Below are 18,262 nucleotides of genomic sequence, written 5' to 3'. Positions count from 1 at the left end.
GAACCCTCCCTGGTGGGGAGGATGGGAGAGTTGTGAAATGGCTGAGGTCTGAGCTTGCTGAAGCCAAGCTGGGTTCCCGCTGCTCACTGTCTGCGAGACAGGGACTTAAGCTGATGATTCCCGGCCTGAGGAACTGTCTTCCTCTACAGCCATGGTGCTTCTGTGAATTGTACATAAAAACTCAGAAAAATAAAGGTGACTGCTGCTAAGACGGGTAGGCCTGAGAAGAGGAGGAAGGAAGCAGCTCTGGGGGTCCCCAAATCCCAATCCTAGCAGCCCATGCTGATTTCCTCACCTATAAAATGGAGACAACAACACTACCTTTCTCATGAGGCTGTTGTGTGGACTAAACGAGTTACTGACAATAAAAATAACAGTTAACATTTATTGAATGTTTACTACATGCCAGGCACTGTTCTCAGAGGGGTCGTAACTAACCCAGAAACACAGTTATCATCTTGATTTTAAAGATGAGGAAACCAAGGCTCAGAAAGGTGAAGTTACTTGATTATACAGCAAGTGACACAACTGGGATTTAAACCTCGACAGTCTGACTCTAGAGCCACCAAAGAACACTGTTTTCAAAGTTACTATACAAGTAAAACCAGTACTTGGCTTGTTGTAGGGACTCAATGTGAACTGTTACCCTGAGGAAGAACATGGGAAAGGTTTGGACACATGCTACATGGGGTCCTGGGGTCCCCTCCCCAGCTAGCTTTCAGGTGCACGTACTCCCCGTCTTCTTTGGCCTCCATCACTCCCACCCGTCACCTAGGTCAACACCTCTCCATCCAGCCTTGTGGAGGCCCAGAAGGCCAGAATGGCTTCAGCAGTGCCCCTTGAGATGGTTCTCTGGACTGACTCCTAGCTATACCTGGGGCCTGAGGGAGAGGTTCTAGAGAAGCCTAGCTCACCCGTCACAATGTCAACTTCGTGGGACAAAGAGCACTTCTCTACTGAGTGTTCAGGAAACTGATACGGACTATATCTAAATTCAAAACTCTCTTGAAGCTGTTTATGCCTTAGGAGCAACCTACCTTTGAGGGGATAAAGAACAGTATAAGATGACATGTGAATTTTGGAAGAGTTCTAAAATTCCCTCCTAGGTCTGATGTCCCATAGCTTGAGAAATGAAATAATGCTCACCTTCCGTCCCCCTTTCATAGGTAATGACTTTAGTCTGTTCCTTTTAGCCGCCCAGACAAGCCACCCTACGTGATCCTTCTTCTGTTATGGGTAGTTTCCAGTTTGCACTGCACTCCCCCAGGAGTCCCCCATTCCATGTCTGAGGATTTCTGGCAACAAAGCCCCAGAAGAGCCATGATGATAACTTGGGAGGTCAGGGACTCCTCACCTACCAGCAAGCCTAGAACCCACATTTCTTAGTGCCATTGTTGGGTAGGCCTCCTCAGACACCTGATATCTGTTCCTGTTCCAGGCCTCCCTCCTGCTGTGCTCCCATCTCTGGAGACTCACCAGCACTGTTGGCCTCCGACTCCAGCAGGTGAATGTCATTGCAGTCCGCCAGTGAGTGCTCCAGGCAGAGCTGTAGGAAGCGGGCCTGGGTGCGGGTGACCCGCTTCAGAAGTGACAGCAGGGCCACTGTCTGTTCACACTCATTCCAGCCCTTGAACCAGCCAGCGAGGATGCCCACCTGGTCTCGGAACATCATGGTGCCAGGCCTGGGGCCAGGGTGGGGGGGACGGCGGTGGCAAGGGCCAGCGCCGTCACATGGTCTCGGCTGCGGGCTCCTGTTACCTCTCCCCTGAGGGCCAGGGCTTGAGGATGTTCCCTGGCGTGGTGGCAATGGGTGGTGCAGGGAGGAGGACACCTGCTCACATCGGGGGAGGTCTTGGTCTAGCCACTCCTCTCCAGGCTCCTGGAAAAGGAAGCAAGGAGGTCAGAGAGAATGAAGGGGCTGGAACTGGCCTGGTGAGTGTGGGCTGAAGGGGTAAGGAGGCCTCATGCCTTCCTCTTTCAGGGCACCTACTCTGCCGAGCTCCTGGGAGAAAGATGAAGCTAACCAGATACTAAACCAACTCTCCCTCCAATCTCCAGATCCAGAGAAAAGGCTTGATTGGGACTCAGAGACCCAGACAAAGGAGAAGATGCTTCCCCTCAGGTCTGGCTGTCACAGGGCCAAAGGAAGTGGATTTAAAGCAGAGAGTAAGTTGCCAAGATATTCTAGATGGGAAATAGGAGACACTGCACACTGTGGCAAAATATCTGAATTAATGGAGACCTGGCCCCAGGTGACATGACTAAGCAGACATGTGATGCTGAGCACATGCCCTTTCCTTGCTGGTCTCTGGTCACCTCCTTCAGGGGTCTGGGCAGAGTGACTGCTCGCCTGCTAAAAGGACCCTATGGACTCTTTGTATTATTTCAAGCTAAGACCCACAAGGCTAGGATACAGGTGCGTGGTGACCCTGGTGGAGATCTCAGGTATGTGGATAGCTAACTGATCAGTAACTGGGTGCCTGAGCGTAGGGGCAGAGGTCCTTTTCAAAGATCTCCAACATGCTGGGGGGATCTCATCTGTTCCAACCCAGCTCTCCCACTCTGATCTCTAAGATCCCACCTATCCCTGTTCTGAAGTGAATCTCTCACTTCTTCTTCATTCCCTTGAAGGCTACTCCTGACCCAGGTCCTCTAGGTTGCGATGTCCCCTTGGCTCCCAGAGATGGCAGCTTGTCACTCAGACTCCTAAGAGCCAAGAGGATACCAACCTGAGAAGGCGACACATCAGATGTTAAAAACTCCCAAGCAAGAAAGTGTCCAAATTCCTTTAGCAGGCAGGAACTACACAGGAGCTGTGTCAACTGGGCAGACAACAGGCCTATTCTTCAGCTGACTGGTTTCTGGACACTACTCTTAAGGCTTTTTCTAAGTGTATCCTGCTCCAGGTCTCCACTCACATTTCCCCTCTGTCTCTCTTGCAACCAGTGCTCTTGGCTCCATCCCCAAACCACATTTGGCTCCATCTCCCTCTGGCTGCCAAGAGGACTGAGAACTCCATACAAAGACCCATTGAACCTGCTGGGCTAGGTTTTAGGGAGCTATTGCCATCTCCCTGAATGTCCATGCTCCTGCTGAGGAGGGCTGTTGAGGTACACCTGACAATGGCTGTGACTCACCTCAATAGATCCTCAGTGGGACAGTTGAACAGAGCAAACTGGTCTGGCTGTCAATCCCTTTGGATATAAGAAACAAGAGAAAGTGTGTGAGGGGGTAATGAAACCTTGCTCCCAGCTAAACAAGCCTCCCAGAAATCTTTTCAAAAGACAAATCAAATGTTGCCTCCCTGGCTTAAAATCCTCCCATGACTTCCTACTGCATTTAAATAAAATGCCTACAGGGCTCCCTGCAAGACTCTGGTGGCCCCTCCAACCTCCGTGTGTACCACGTTCTTGCTCACTTGTACCTATCCACGGCTTCCCCCAGACCTATGCATGGCTGGCTTCTACTTGTCACTCAGGTCTTAGCTCAGTGTCATTTCCTCAGAGAGATCGTCCCTGACCATCCAATCTAAGGAGTTTCTCTCTGTCACTCTATTATATTAATGCTATTTCATTTATTCTATATAATTTGGCACCCTCAGATATCATCTTATCTTTGTTTGTTGTTTCTCTCTTCCCAACAAATGCAAGCTATATAGTTGCGCAGTGCCCAGAACAGTGACTAGGACTTAGAAGGTGCTCAATATATATTTATTGAATGAATAAATGAAAGTGAGCATGGAAGCCACACTTGGGACTTCTACAGCCCCTGGGGAGAAGATGATAGAAGGAATCGCCCAAAGGATGGTAAAGAGATTTGGAAACCTTGCCCTAAGAGAAAAATTTGAAGGCACTGGGGAAATTTCCCCTGGGGAAGAGAAGACTCAGGAGGAATGGCATAACTGACTTCAAATACCTGAAGGCGTAGCACACAGAAGAAGAATTAGATTTGTTTATTTACTCCAGAGGAGAAACAGGGTAGATGGCTCTAAGTGAGAGGCAACATGAGATACGGGAAATGTTGAAAGTCAAGAAAATTCAGTTCTAGTCTTGCCCCAGCCACTCTGTCACTTTAATCTTTGAGCTACTCTGCTTCCCTTCTCTAGAATGTGTGAGATAAGGAGCGAGACTGGATCAGACATGACAAATGGGTTTTACCTCACAGGCTAACTCCAATCGATTGGTAGTGGCTGCCCGGAACACTGCAGTGAGAAGGGTACTGAAGAAATGAAGCAATGGCAATATCCATCAATGGAGAATGATTAATAAATTGGAGCATACCTCATACAAGGGGATGTTATGTAGTAATTAAAAATATGCTTGATCTTGATAGCAGCATACAAACAATGTATTTATATCTAAGTATAGTGTTTGATCTTTAACTACCAAGATGGAGGGATGTCCATAAGTACATAGTAATGTGTACAATGATGCCATTTTTGTAAAATGAAAAAAAAAAAAAAAGAGCCATATACAAAACCCCTTAAATATCTCATATGTCAATGTCTATGTATGTATGTATGTAGAGAAATGTGTATGCTGTTCATATTGGTTACCTTGGAGAGAAGGAGGAATTATTAACACTCTCTTTATATAACTTTGTACTATTTCACTAGTTGCAAATGAACACATATTACTTTTGTAATTTTTAAAGATAAATTTAATTTAAAAAAAATTAAGGCTGCATTTTACTTTCTGGCTCAGTGAGAAAGAGTAATGTGATTGATTATCAATGTTTGCCCTGGATACAGGATGGATGAGTGGTAGCTCATGTGCCTGAAAAAAATCAGTTTCCCTTCCCAGCTCCAGCATTTTGTGGCTTTCAGTCCCAAGGAGACAGCAGCTGCCTCAACATAAGGAAGAATTTTAAAATAATGTATCTGTCCAAGAATGGAACTGGCTGCCATATGAGGAGGTAATAAGCTCCCTGGCTGCTGGAAGTGGTCAAGCAGAGGCTGGATGAATATCCCTTGGGAGTGGGAGGGATTCCTTCACTGGGTGGCAACTCATAAGATAGAAGGACATGTTACTATTTCAGAGGGAACAACTGTGATGGGAGGTTTGCTATGCCAACAGCGTTTACGGCAAAAAGATGACCAAATCCACAAACAGACCAAAGTTGTGCACACTCTTTCCTATAAACACTTTTACTGGGTTGTTACTTTTCCCAAGCAACAGCACTGTGCCCCCTAAATAAACTGTTGACTGAACATTAATCCAGTTTCTTCCCCCGAGCCAAATGCTAGAAGCAAAGCCTTGGGACACAGCAGGATCTCAAACATGATGCTTACAAGGCCAGGTTTTGAATGGAGCAGGCTGGTGAGGACTATGGTGAGCTGGAAAGCACACACCCTGTCTAAAGGGAGAAGTTACTATTTAGCTCTAATCAGCTGCTGCCATGTAGGAATTTGGGTCCAGTATTGTTAGATCTTAGATTATTATATATATTTTTAAAGAGGAGCCAGAAATCTGGATTTTTAAATAAAATTCCCCCATTTTTAAATGTTGGAAAATAATCCATATTAAAAGAGCAACAATGAACCACTATACAGAACAAACAAAGCCTGTGGCCTGCAGTCCTTAGACCAGATAGACACAAACTGTGATAAGACCAAAAGTCCGATAACCATCCCTCTCGAGGGCCTAGAGAAGGTCCTACACGTTTAAGCCACCCCACTGCTCAGGAAACATGATTGGTAGAGAGGATCTAGTGCCCAAGTATAGCTTGGACAGTCCTCAAGAAACACTGGGGCTTTAGGTAACAAACAGTCACTTTTAAGAATATACTATTAGGGGAGGGACAAATTAGGAGTTTGGGATTAGCAGATACGAACTACTATATACAAAATAGATAAAACAACAAGGTCCTACTGTATAGCACAGGGAACTATATTCAGTATCTTGTAATAAACCCTAATGGAAAAGAATATGAAAAAGAATACACACACACACACACACTTAACTGATTCACTTTGCTGTACACCAGAAACTAACACAACATTGTAAATCAACTATACTTCAATAAAAATCATCCCTAAAGGAAGTGTTCCTATGTTTTGGACAGGAGAAGAATGCTGGGTGTTTGGTCTGGATGGTGACTGGAGAGGAGGACTGGATGGCTTTCTTCCATCAAAAAGCCAGAGGCCTCCAGCTACCTCCTCTCCTGCGTGCTTGGCAACAGTGAGAAAGGAAGACCTGGCTTGGTGAGATTGGCTAGGGAAGAGGCATCAGCCCTGACTATTTGAAGACATCTTAATGTGGTAGCAAATTACTATGATGGATTCTGGTGGATTTGTCTGCCAAACATCCATGCCCATCTTCTGGTACCAGGCCCCTAAATTCCCTTTGGAGAATTAACTGTCTTTCTTGGATCTAGGAGCATACATGGAGTAATAAAGCCTGGCCAAGGAAAGGCCTCCCTGGACTTTTGCTGGAAATATTGGGGAAAATAAGTTCTTGGTTAGGGTTGCTCAGATTATACAACATCTCCTGATATTCCTGGTTGCCACTTCTGCTACCTCACAGTGAGGGCCTACCTCAGAATGAAGCCAATACAGATGAAAGCAGAGTCAAAAGAGGGGAGAAAAAGAGAGACCTGTTCACATCATTTGAAGACCTGTCTCCAGTTAGCCTGAAGCCTCTCACCCCACCTCCCCATCCCAGACTTTTCAGTTACATGGACCAATAAATTCCTTTTGGGTTGAGGTCAGTTTGAGCTGGGTTTCTACCACTTAAAGTTTCAACTTTAAGCCTTGACTGCTCCCATACAAGAGAATTCACCACTGCTCTAGTCTCTATCTGCTGCTCTAGTCTCTCACTTAAGTGACCAAAAATGACTCCCTGCCTTTGAGAAAAGACACTAGAGGGGAACCCCTATGGTGAAGTCTTTCAAATAGTCCAACAATATGGCTGCCATACTTGGTCTCTAAGAGACCAAGTAACCTTCTTGAGAAGCATCTTCTAACCCTGGAGGGTGGGAAATGGAGTCAACAATTGGCTAAGAGGTTCCAGGAAAAACTGTCCACTGGACTCTTTCTTTGGCCCCAGTGAAAAGCAGCCCACATACAGGAGGCGCCTCTGGAGGTCAGCTCTCCTCATCCACAAGCAGCACTGTGGAGACCTGGCTGAACCAGAGCTCTCCTACCGATACTAACTTGCTGTGTTGACCTTTGGCAAGTAACTCAGTTTCTTCTTCAGTGAAGCTTGTTGTAAGAATGAAATGAAAGAATATATATAAAAACACCTAGCATGATGCTTCAAATGTCTTCACATCATATATTATTGTATCATGTGCCAGGCCTTATGCTAATAGCTTTCCGTGGATGAGCTCATCTGATCTCAAAAGCTATAAATATAAATATATATATGTATATAATAGTATTCTCACTTTACAGATGAAGACACTGAGGCACAGAGAAGGTCAAGTCACTTACCCAAGACTGCACACAGCTAAGCTGAGACTTTTAAGGCCAAGCACTCTGGCTTTAGAGCTCTTGCTTCTTCCTGCAAATAATGCTACAGCGTATTCATTTACATTTATATAAACTTATAAATATATATATATATTTATAAGTTTATATATATAAGTTTATATATTATATATTTATACATATTTATAAGTTCCCTTCCACTGCCTGGAAAGCTGGACCAAAGCATACACCCTTTAACGCCAACATCTCTGGACAAATAACGGGAGGGTCCTATTAGCCTTCCCACCTATCCCTAGCCTTTCTACAGCATCCACATAGGCCTTGGAGGAACTTGTTCATTTCATGAGTAAAGTAATAGGCTAGTTACCTAAGGTTAACTCACTATCCCAACTTGAGAAGAACAGGAGAATGTCAGAAGCCAAGGGAGCCCAACTTCTCTCTTGTGAAAACCAACCATTATTTTCAGAAACTCCTGAAATATGTATACAAAATATGTATATTATTGCCTCAGCCAAGAATGAGGCTTTTGTATGAATGGTCCTGGAGGAGGGAAGGAGAGGAGGGGGGAAGCCAGGCAGGGCCTCCTGGAAGATAACAGAGCCTGGGGAGCTCTGGGAAACCTGCATAATTTGGGGCAAATGATTTTACCTTGCAGTGTCTGTTTTTTCATCTGTAAAATGGGTTTAATAATAGTACCTACTCTCATAGTGTTATGAGGCAATAAATACCCTCACAGAGTTATTAGCTAGTATCATCATCCTGGATTCATTCCTCTTTCTCTAATCCCATCATTAACTCCTATTTTCTCAACATGGAACATGTATCTGTATCTCTCCATTTTTACTACCACCACCATATTCAAGTCATCATCTTTTCACATCTGGACAAATGTATTGCCTCCTGCTTCCATTCTTGTCCCTGTTTTCCTTGCAGAAACCAGTGAACTTTCTTTACAAACAAACAAACAAGCAAATGAATGTCACTGTCTTGCTTTAAAAATCCTCTAATAGGGACTTCCCTGGTGGCGCAGTGGTTAAGAATCCGCCTGTCAATGCAGCGGACACGGTTCGATCCCTGGTCCGGGAAGATCCCACATGCCGCGGAGCAACTAAGCCCATGAGTCACAACTACTGAGCCTGCGAGCCACAAGTACTGAGCCCACGTGCCACAACTATTGAAGCCCGTGCGCCTAGAGCCTGTGCTCCGCAACAAGAGAAGCCACTGCAATGAGAAGTGCGTGCACCGCAACGAAGAGTAGCCCCCACTCGCCACAACTAGAGAAAGCCCGTGCGCAGCAACAGACCCAACGCAGCCAAAAAAAAAAAAAAAAAAAAAAAAAAATCCTCTAATAGCTTCACAATGCTCTTACGTGAAAATGTAAACTCCTTACCATGGCCCACAAGGCCCCACATGATCTGGCCTCTGTCAACCACTCCAAGCCCTTGCCCCTTCTGCTTCACTTATGCTTCAGCCACACCGATCTCCTTGATGTTCCTTGAACACATCTCAGGGGTTTTGCACTGGCTGACCCCTCTACCCGAAATGTTCTTCCCCAGATCATCACATGGTTGGTTCCTTCTCATCAATCAGATCTGGGTTCATGTGTGCCCCAATCTTCCTCATCTCCCCAGTAGGAAGGAGTCTTTGGTCTGATATCGTCGTCAAAAAGTGTTTCTTCAAAGGCTGCAGCTCTTCCGGAAACATCTAGACTGTAAGATCCACGAGGGAAAGGAAGACTGTGGCTGTATTATTCACGGCTACATTTTCAATTCCTAGAATAGTACCTGGCACATAACAGACCCTCAGTAAGCATCTGTGAAAAATTTCCCCACCTTGCAGCAGTCCTTTCTCCACATGTAACAATGCTTAGATTAAAATGCCCAGCTCTTAGATCTCCCCACAACTGGTGCCTTCTCATTTTTCAGGTTATCAGGCTCAACTGTCACCTCCTCAAAGAGGCCAATTCTGACCACCCTGTGTACAGTGGCCAACCTCCCACCCCCTTCCCACTGTTTTAATTCCTTCATAGCACATATCACTATCTGATTTCTTTTGTTTATATATCTTCCCTCCATCAGAATATAAGACCCAAGAGCTCTAAGACCTTGACTGTTTCATTCACTGCTGTATCTCCAGTACCTAGAAAAGTGCTTTCATAAATTGTTTAATTGCTGGAGATGTTTGAGATGTGCACACTCTACACTGCTGTTCTGTTACTTGCCCTCGACCAGACTCTATTCAACAAATTTACCCTAAAACAAACAAAACAAAACTCTACTCACAGTAATCTACTTAACTTCTTCTAAAGTTCTGAGCCCTAGAAACCCAAAGCTGAGGTAGGGAACTGAACATGAGTACTCTTGGATTCCACTACCCCAAGGCTATAACCAAACCAGGCCAGTCATCTCATTCCTGTTTCTCCCAGTGAGATCCCAAAGGAAAGTCTGGTGGGGTCAGACCAGCCATAAACTCTCTCTGGATCCAAACGACCATAGAGAAGAGAATGATTGGGGCTGGGGAACAGTGAAGATGGGGACTACCATCAACCCTCAGAAAGGTCATGGGATGGAATCACAGTCCTATCCGGTTTAGCAAGCAAGAGAGTCTCTAAGAGCGCCGCTCACCTAAACATGTCTCAAAGGATCTTCTGTCACCATTTCACACTTATTCAGAGAGGAAACTGTTTTCAAACTGGGGCTCTCAGGAAAGAGTTCTCTTTCCACTGAGACTGCTAAGAAGGTAGGGTTTAAGCCTACGGTTGCTGAGGGTCATCTTTGTTGTCACAAAGCAGAAACCAGTTGAGGATGAAGCTAAGTCAGTGGAGAAATGGGGAGAGATTACTAGGAAGATTGTTTGAACTCCTGGATGCAGGGAGGTCTAGAGCCATCCTAGTTCTGGACTTTTCAGTAACATGAGCCAATTAATTCTCTTTTATTAAACCAGTTTGAGCTAACGTACTGTCACCTATATCTTTAGAGTCTTGATTGATATGAACTTTTTTTTTTTTGCTAAAACTGAGCACTTATATACAGGGCATTGTTCTAAATACTTTATACACATTAACTTATTTAATCCTTATAATAGTTCTATGAAGTAAGAGATCATTATTACCTTCATTTTTCAACTCTGGAAACTAAGGACCAGAGAAGTTCAATAACTTGTCCTAGGTCACAAAACAGGGGGTAAGCAATGATGTGGGATGCAAATCCTGTCTGGCCCCAGAGTCTGCATACTTAATCACTACACTACAATGCCCCATTGCACCCAACCCTATCTGAACAGAAAATCCAACTCTCTGACCCCAGACACCATCATCCTGGGACGGACAGAGCCCAGAGACCTTCTATTTGTGCCACCTGTCCTCAATTTCATCCTTTGTAAAATGAGGATAATCACAGTTTACCTACCTCATAGAGTTCCTGTGAATATGAGATGAGACAACACATGTGAAGCACTTAAACAGTGACTGGCAGATAATAATTACTCAATAAACAGTGGTCATTAACATTATTACTCTGTGGGTCACTAAAGTGCAACTGGCAAATACAATGCAGATGGAAGAGATCTGTTTTCTTTCACCTCTGTCCTTTAGGTGAAGAGAAGAGATGCCATGGGTTAGAGATGAAGAGTCTTTCTTGTCTTTCACCCACTGCATAAGCTGCTTCCTCTGCCTGGAAGGCCACTCATCCTCATCCCAACTCTTGTGGAACAGCACCCAGAACAAATACCACCTCTTCTATGAAGTCTTTCCAGATAGAGGGTGCCTTCTCTCACTGCCAAATTTCCACAGTATATAATTTGTACCTCACGTTCTGCCCCGTGTACCTGCCCAACCTCTCTACTGTACTGTGAGCTCCCTGAAGGCCAGCCCCAGTATTTACCTCGTGATCTGTTTATTCTTCTGAAACTTAGAGAGAAACAAAAACCCTTGGAGAAAGTTGAGAGCCCTGTGGAGGCCCCAGACCTACAAAGGCTGAGGAGGGCTGAGAAGCCAACTAGGATGGGGTGAGGCAGATTCCCAGGAATAGGACGTGGGGTAGCTAAGAATCAGGAAACAGCACAAAGAAAAGTTCCAGATGAGAGAAGGTGGGGAAGGCAGCCTCTCCTAGGAGGAGTGGCAAAAGGAGCTGAGTAGAGAGAATAAAAGAGGTAAGAGGAGAGGAGGTGGCGGGTAAGGTGTGTTGAACCTGAATGGGGAGTGAGAGTAAGGAACTCAGAGATTTCTGACCAAATGCAGGAAGAGCTGCCCATGAGCCAATGATTCCTAATAACTTACAGAGGGAACGATCCTAGCTTGTGGGATTCAGAGAAGAACAAGTTACATCCTGGTACTTTCCAAACTCCCAGTCCAGTGAGGGTGAGTGGACAAGTACATGAAAAACTACAAGGAAGAAGATGAGCGGTGCTCTAAGAAGTACAATGGAAGGCTCTGGGCAGTAAGACACAGAGAATGAAAAGACTGGAAGGTGCCTTAAGGCAAGGGTGCCTATGTGGAGAATAGATGAGGAATAGATAAGGAGAAGAGATGGACATGTGTGTTCAAGGAGGGAGCAACTTGAAGCAGAAGCACAGAAAGGGGATGGTATGGAGGGGTGGAGGGGAAGCCAGAAGAAGAAAATGCTGAGGAAGATCTGAAAGGGAACCATTCAAAGGCGGAATATGAAGTAATTGCTCAGAGGGTGGGGTAACCTTGTGGAGAAGCCAGAAACCTTTCAAAGAGGGTAAGGAATCTTCTGGAAGGTAGGTACTTCACAAAGGGGACTCCCAGGAAAATGGGGGTGGGCAGTAGGGCACAGAGGCATACCCTGAGATATCTTTCAGCGGGGCTTTCTGTGGGGAAAGGGAAATCCTCTTAGAGGGCAGTGGCTCTCAAACTTGAGCATGCATGAGAATCACCAGGAAGGTTCCTAAAAAGAGCTGGGCCCTACCCCTAGGTTTTCTGATTCAGCAGGTCTGGGTTGGGACCTAAGAATTTGCATTTCTAACAAGTTCTCAGGTTATGCTGATGTTGCCGGTCCAGGGACAACACTTCGAGAACCACTACTACAGGGGGAGGGATTCTTTTGTGAGGAGGCCCTCAAAATGGAAAAAGGAAGGAGAAGGCTTCAGAGAGGAAAATCGGGGGAGTCCTCAAGGAGAGTCTAAGGAGGGTGGGGATTCCCTGGTGGTTCAGTGGTTAGGACTCCATGCTCTCAATGCCGAGGGCCTGGGTTCAATCCCTGGTCAGGGAACTAAAATCCCACAAGCCTTGCAGCGCAGCCAAAAAAATAAAAACCTTAAAAAAAAAAAAAAAGAGTCTAAGGAAGGTGTTAAGGGTCACTCCATCTCTCTGAAGGGAAGATCTAAAGGGAGGAGGGGTCTATGAAGATAGAACCTAAGAAATATGGTCTGAGAGAAAGATCTCTGAGGGCTGGGATTTCAAGAGGTGAGGGTATCTCTTGAGGATCTGTTTAATAAAAGGGGACATAGAGGCTCTTGAGAGGGGGAGTCTGTAGGATGCTAGGGGCCTGTGGTGGGATAATGGGGGAAGGAGGCTCAGATCTGAGAAGGATCTCTAAGTTGATTTCAGAGGAAAGAGAATGGAGGAGATGAGAGGGTGTAAATGGGGGTTCTAAAAGGGGTATATCTGACAGGGCCCTGAATAAGGTTTCTTGGGGATGTCAGAGGGAGAATCTGAGAGAGTGTTCTGAGGAAGTCTCACAAAGTGCTGGGGTTGTTGATGCACAGCAATTCTGGAGAAAATTCTCTAAAGGGAGTCTGTGGAGGTGTGGTCTTCTGTGAGAGATCTCAGATTTACTGGAGTAGGATGACAGACACCTTTTTAGGAACAACTCTCAAAGAGCTCAGATGAGAAATCTCTGAGTAAAGGTCTCAATAGGATATACGGGGAAGGTGGGTCTTCGGGTGGGGGAATATGGGAACGTCAGAGTAGAGGGTTTAAAAAAAAAAAATTCTGGGACTTTCTAAGAAAAGGAGCCGGTTGGTGCTGGGGGTCTTCTACAGATGGTTCTAGAGGATTTGAGGGAAGCTGTGAGGGTGAGTTCAGGGAGGGAATTATCCAGGAAAAGTCTCATAGTAAGGCAGGAGGTCTCTAAGTGCTGATTCAAGGGTCTCTGTGCTGGAAGGGTCTCTGGGAGGGATTTCAAGGGCGTATCTCAGAGGGCTCAAGGGGGTTGCTGGGGTCTCTGTGAAGACAGGAGGAGGTCTTGAAAACCTGCATCTCAGAGGGGTCGTGAAGAGAGGGTCTTAGGGTTTACAGGGGTTGTGAGGAAGAAAGTTCATCTGAAAGTAGGTCTAGAAGGAGAGATTTTGAAAGGGGGATTCGAAGAGCGATTCTAGAAAATATCAGAGAGAAACTATAAGGAAACCTTTTGGAATCCTGAGGAAGCAATTTCTGGAACATTTTGTGTGGGTTACTAGGAGATTTGGGATACAAAAAAAGGGTTTTGGAAGAGACTTGTGGAATGTGGAAGAAGAGTTCTCCAGAGATTTCAGGGAATCTCTGGAGGAGAGTTTTGGGATAAGTGAGGAGGGTCTCAGGGGAAGATTTCTGGGGTATCTGAGGGTGATCTCTAGAGCATTTCAGGGTGGTGAGATTTGAGAAACATGAGGAGGTCTTTGGGAGAGATTTTGGGGACCTGTGGGAGGGGCCAAAGGGATGACTTTCGGGATATGTCAAGGCGGAGTGTATATGGGAGATGGATTGGCGGGGGGAGGGGGGCGGTGGGGGCGCTCCAAGTGAGTTTTGAGGATCCGAGGCCATTTCAGAGAGTCTCTGAGGAAGATTTTCAGGGGACATCAGGGGCATTCTGGAGGATTCCAGGGGGAGGGGCTCTGAGATTTGGGGGCTATGAGTGGAAAATCTCCAAGGCGATTTCTGGTATGGGGGTAGGTGGGAGGGAAAATTCTTGGGATGTGTGAGAAGGAAGTCTGGGGGAGACTGTTGGGATGTGCGAAGTAGGTCGCTGGGGGAGATTTCTGGAATGTACGGGGTCTGGAGGGGATTTCGGGGAATCTCTGATCTGAAGGAGATTTTTAGGGCTTGCGAGGGAGGTTCTTGGAGAAGATATCTGACACATATCATTGGAATATGAGGAGTGGCCCCGGGGGAATATTTCTGGACGGAGAAGGAGGATAGGGGATCTGGGACCAGACGGGGGTTCTCTGAGGAAGATTTTTGAGGCGTAGGACGGGGTCTGGAGCAGACGTGGAAATAACACGGGTGGCCTCTCGGGAAGGCTTTCGCACCGCGGGAGGGGACGGAGGACTTCGGGAGGATTCGGGGGGGTCTGTGGGCGTGCCCTCCAGGGACGTGTCTGAGGTACACCTGGGGGGGTCACGAGATAGGCTGCTGCCGGGCCCCCCGGCCACCCCGAGGGGCGAGAATTTCGGAGAGAAGCTCGAGAAGCGGCCTGTGAGGGCGACTCGGGGAATGGGTGTGGGAGATTCTCTCGAGGGTCGGGACCTCGGAGGCCCGCGCTCCGCGCCCGCCGCCTCCCGGGGTCCCTGAGGGGGCGGGGCCGCCCGCGGCCTGGGGCGCCCCGAGGTGAGCCCCGCGCGCTCCGACCCGCCGCCGCCCCGCGTCCGCCCGACCCTGCCCGCCACTCACCGCCTCGGCCTCCGCCGCCGCCGCCGCCGCCGCCGCCCGGGCCTCCTCAGGCCTCCGCCACTGCCGTCGCCCCCTCTCCGGCCCGCGAGCTCCCCTCCCTCCTCCCGCACCGACCACCGCCGCCGCCACCGCCGCCGTCGCGCTGCGTCACCGCGCCGTGCGTCACCGCCCCTGGCCCCGCCCCGACGGGACTGCCGCGCGCCGGCATTAGCTGACGCCGCGGTGAGGAACGGTGCGCCCGCCAACGGGCTGCGAGGGAAGCCCGAAGGGCGGGAGGTGTGCGCGGAGAAAGGCGGGGTCCCAGCGGAGAAGGGGGCCGCGGGGGTTGAACGAGGCTCACGAGGCCCGCCCCCCGCTCAGTGGGATTGGCCGGCTGCGCGGCTGACGGGCAGTCGGCACGGCGGGCGGGGAAGGGGCGGGGCGCGCGCGGCGTTGCCACGGGCAACGGGCCCGGCGGAGCCCGGCGGAGCCCGGGATTGGGCCTCCCGGCCCGCAGGGGGCAGCCTCGCGCGCGTCTACCTCAGCGGCCTCGAGCTAAGTCACAATTCCTGATTCTGGCGTTCAAGGTCCAGCTGTGCGCCTCGTCTGCACGCTCCGCTCTAGGGTTGACCGTCCAGGTAGCAAGTAACCGCTCCGGCTGCTGGAGTCTCAGCTTTCCCACCGCAACCGTCTCTGAGCCTGTTGCTTCTTCTCTCAGATAGGAATTGAAAGAGAGGAAGCATTTAAAAGCGCTGGGCAGGGCTTCTCTGGTGGCGCAGTGGTTAAGAATCCGCCTGCCAATACAGGGAACAATGGTTCGAGCCCTGGTCCGGGAGCAACTAAGCCCGTGTGCCACAACTACTGAGCCTAGGCTCTAGAGCCCACGTGCTACAACTACTGAAGCCCGCGCGCCTAGAGCCTGTGCTGCACAAGAGAAGCCACCGCAATGAGAAGCCCGCGCACTGCAACGGAAGACCCAATGCAGGCAAAAATAAATAAATAAATAAAATAAATAAATTAAAAAATAATATGTTGATAAAGCTCTGGGCGCAAAGCCTTCAATAAGTGGGAGTTGTTGCTCTGACTGTTGTAACCTATTCATTCCGCACACTGTCCTGGATCAGCGTGAACTAAGCAGAGCGGGCTGTCAGGTGACAGAGGCGTGGTTGTTAGAGGAACCCAAAGAAAGGCAGTCGGAGTGGAACATAGAGTTCACCGCGGCCAAAAGTTTGGCCACTTGAGAGAGTTTGGATTTGTCCCGAGGACACTGAGGAGCCATGGAAGGGCTTCAAGCCAAGGAGAGTCAGTGGGGGTTTGGAAAGATGTCTCTGGCTTCTATATGGAAGATGGATTGGAGGAAATAGAACTGGAGCTAGGGAGTCCAGGGAGGCAGCTGGGGTAGGAGAGGGGCGTTTGCACCAGGGTGGGACTGTGGGGAGGGGAGGAGGAGTGGGTGGCAGGGATGCATGCCCAGGAGGCCCGGGGAACCTGCTCTGGGACTGGGTGGCCGCAGAGGGGTAGGGAGGGAGAAGTCCAAGACGAGGCCCTCTGGCTAGAAGGTTGGGGGGATTAGGGGCTTCCCTGAGAAGGAGACCCAAAGGAGAAGCAGGTTAGGAAGATGCTGAGCCCAGTGTGTGCCACCCAGCATCAGGGTTTAGGCGGCTCCACACCCCTGGGTCTAGGGCTTAAGAGAAAAATTGGGGCTGGAAACCAAGATCTGAGGATGATCAAAGATGGTAATTGAAGCTGTGGGAGTTAGTGACCTATCCTGCGGAGGGTATGAAGGAGGAATGGAGACAAGGACTGGACAGAACCTTGAGAAGAGGAGACATATAAGGTTTGAGCAAAGGAATTGACACTTTCAACAAAGATTGAGAAGGAGCAGCCAGAGAGAGAGGAGGAAGAAAACCAGGAAAACATGGCATCTCAGACGCTGTGAGGAAAGGCCATTTTATTTATTTTTATTAAAAAAAAATTTTTTTTTAAATTAAAAAAAATTTTTATTTATTTATTTTTGGCTGCGTTGGGTCTTCGTTGCTGCTTTCGGGCTCTCTCTAGTTGTGGCGAGCACGGGCTACTCTTCGTTGCAGGGCGCGGGCTTCTCATTGCAGTGGCTTCTCTTGTTGCGGAGCATGGGGTCCAGGCGCACGGGCTTCAGTAGTTGTGGCACTGGGGCTCAGTAGTTGTGGCTTGCGGGCTCTAGAGCGCAGGCTCAGTAGTTGTGGTGCACGGGCTTAGTTGCTCCACAGCATGTGGGAATCTTCCCGGACCAGGGCTCGAACCCGTGTCCCCTGCATTGGCAGGCGGGTTCTTAACCACTGCGCCACCAGGGAAGCCTGGAAAGGCCATTTTAAAACAGAGTGGGGGAATATCACAAACCCTAAGCATTACCCCCTCCATTTAAGCAACAACTTTCACACCATATAGAATGGTTGTGCTCTAAGGATGCTGGTTCATTTATTCATTCAATAATATTTCTTGAGTACCTAAAGTGTGCCAGACACTGCTCCAAGCGCTAAAAATTCAGCAGTGAACGAGGCAGGCAAAAATCCCTGTCTTCATGAGGCTTACCTTCTAGTTGGGGGGACAGAAACAATAAATAAATACTTACAATGTAACTTGGTAATAAGTTCTATGGAGAAAAAGCAAGCTAAGGGGATTGAGAGATGGGGTTGGCACTGTTTTAGATGGGGAAAAGCACGTTTGATCAGGTGACATTTGAACAGAAATCTGAAGGAGTGAAGGGATGAACCATGAAGGAAGGAGGGTTCCAGAAAGAGGAGCCAGCAAGTGCAAAGGCCCGGTGACAGGATCATTCACAGAACCAAAAAGGGGCTAGTGTGGGTGGAGAGGAGTGAGCAAAGAGGAGAGTATTGAAAGACAAGGTCCAAGAGGTAATGGAGGAGGGGTCGTGGCAGATGATTTATTAGAGTTTTTAAGGCCACTATAAGGACTTTTGCTTTCACCCAAATAATAGTGGAGCCATGAGAGGGTTTTTGAGAGGGCAGGCATGTCATCTGGCTTGTTTTTTTTTTTTTTTTTTGGCCACACTGCACAGCATGCGGGAATCTTAGTTCCCCTGACCAGGAATCGAACCTGTGCCCCCCGCAGTGGAAGCACAGAATCCTAACCACTGGACAGCCAGGGAATTCCTGGCTTGGGTTTTTTTAGGATGTCTCTGACAGTCCTATGAAGAATAGAGTGTTGAGAGGGGGGCAGGAGCAGAGAAACAGGAGGCTGCTGTG

General features: G+C 48.1%; 1 protein-coding gene across 5 annotated transcripts in view; it reads right to left on the bottom strand.

The window, feature by feature from the left end:
• Nucleotides 1-15,194, bottom strand: part of SAMD4B (sterile alpha motif domain containing 4B) — a 37,468-nt gene extending 22,274 nt beyond the window's left edge. For 2 of the 5 annotated variants that reach the window (XM_057533910.1, XM_057533913.1), the window contains exons 1-3: nucleotides 15,039-15,194; nucleotides 3,138-3,194; nucleotides 1,477-1,879 (exon numbers count right to left, since the gene is read on the bottom strand). In XM_057533910.1, the coding sequence (XP_057389893.1) occupies nucleotides 1,477-1,672 (196 nt within the window). In that variant the 5' untranslated portion in view covers nucleotides 1,673-1,879; nucleotides 3,138-3,194; nucleotides 15,039-15,194. Of the gene's footprint in view, nucleotides 1-1,476; nucleotides 1,880-3,137; nucleotides 3,195-8,819; nucleotides 9,139-15,038 lie in introns of all 5 variants that reach the window. The other 3 variants (XM_057533911.1, XM_057533912.1, XM_057533914.1) reach the window with 3 other exon arrangements.
• Nucleotides 15,195-18,262: the final 3,068 nt, after the last annotated feature.

Source organism: Balaenoptera acutorostrata, chromosome 19, assembly GCF_949987535.1.
Source record: "Balaenoptera acutorostrata chromosome 19, mBalAcu1.1, whole genome shotgun sequence".
In the NCBI taxonomy this organism is placed as follows: domain Eukaryota; kingdom Metazoa; phylum Chordata; class Mammalia; order Artiodactyla; family Balaenopteridae; genus Balaenoptera; species Balaenoptera acutorostrata.
This window is presented reverse-complemented; position numbering and strand designations above follow the sequence as displayed.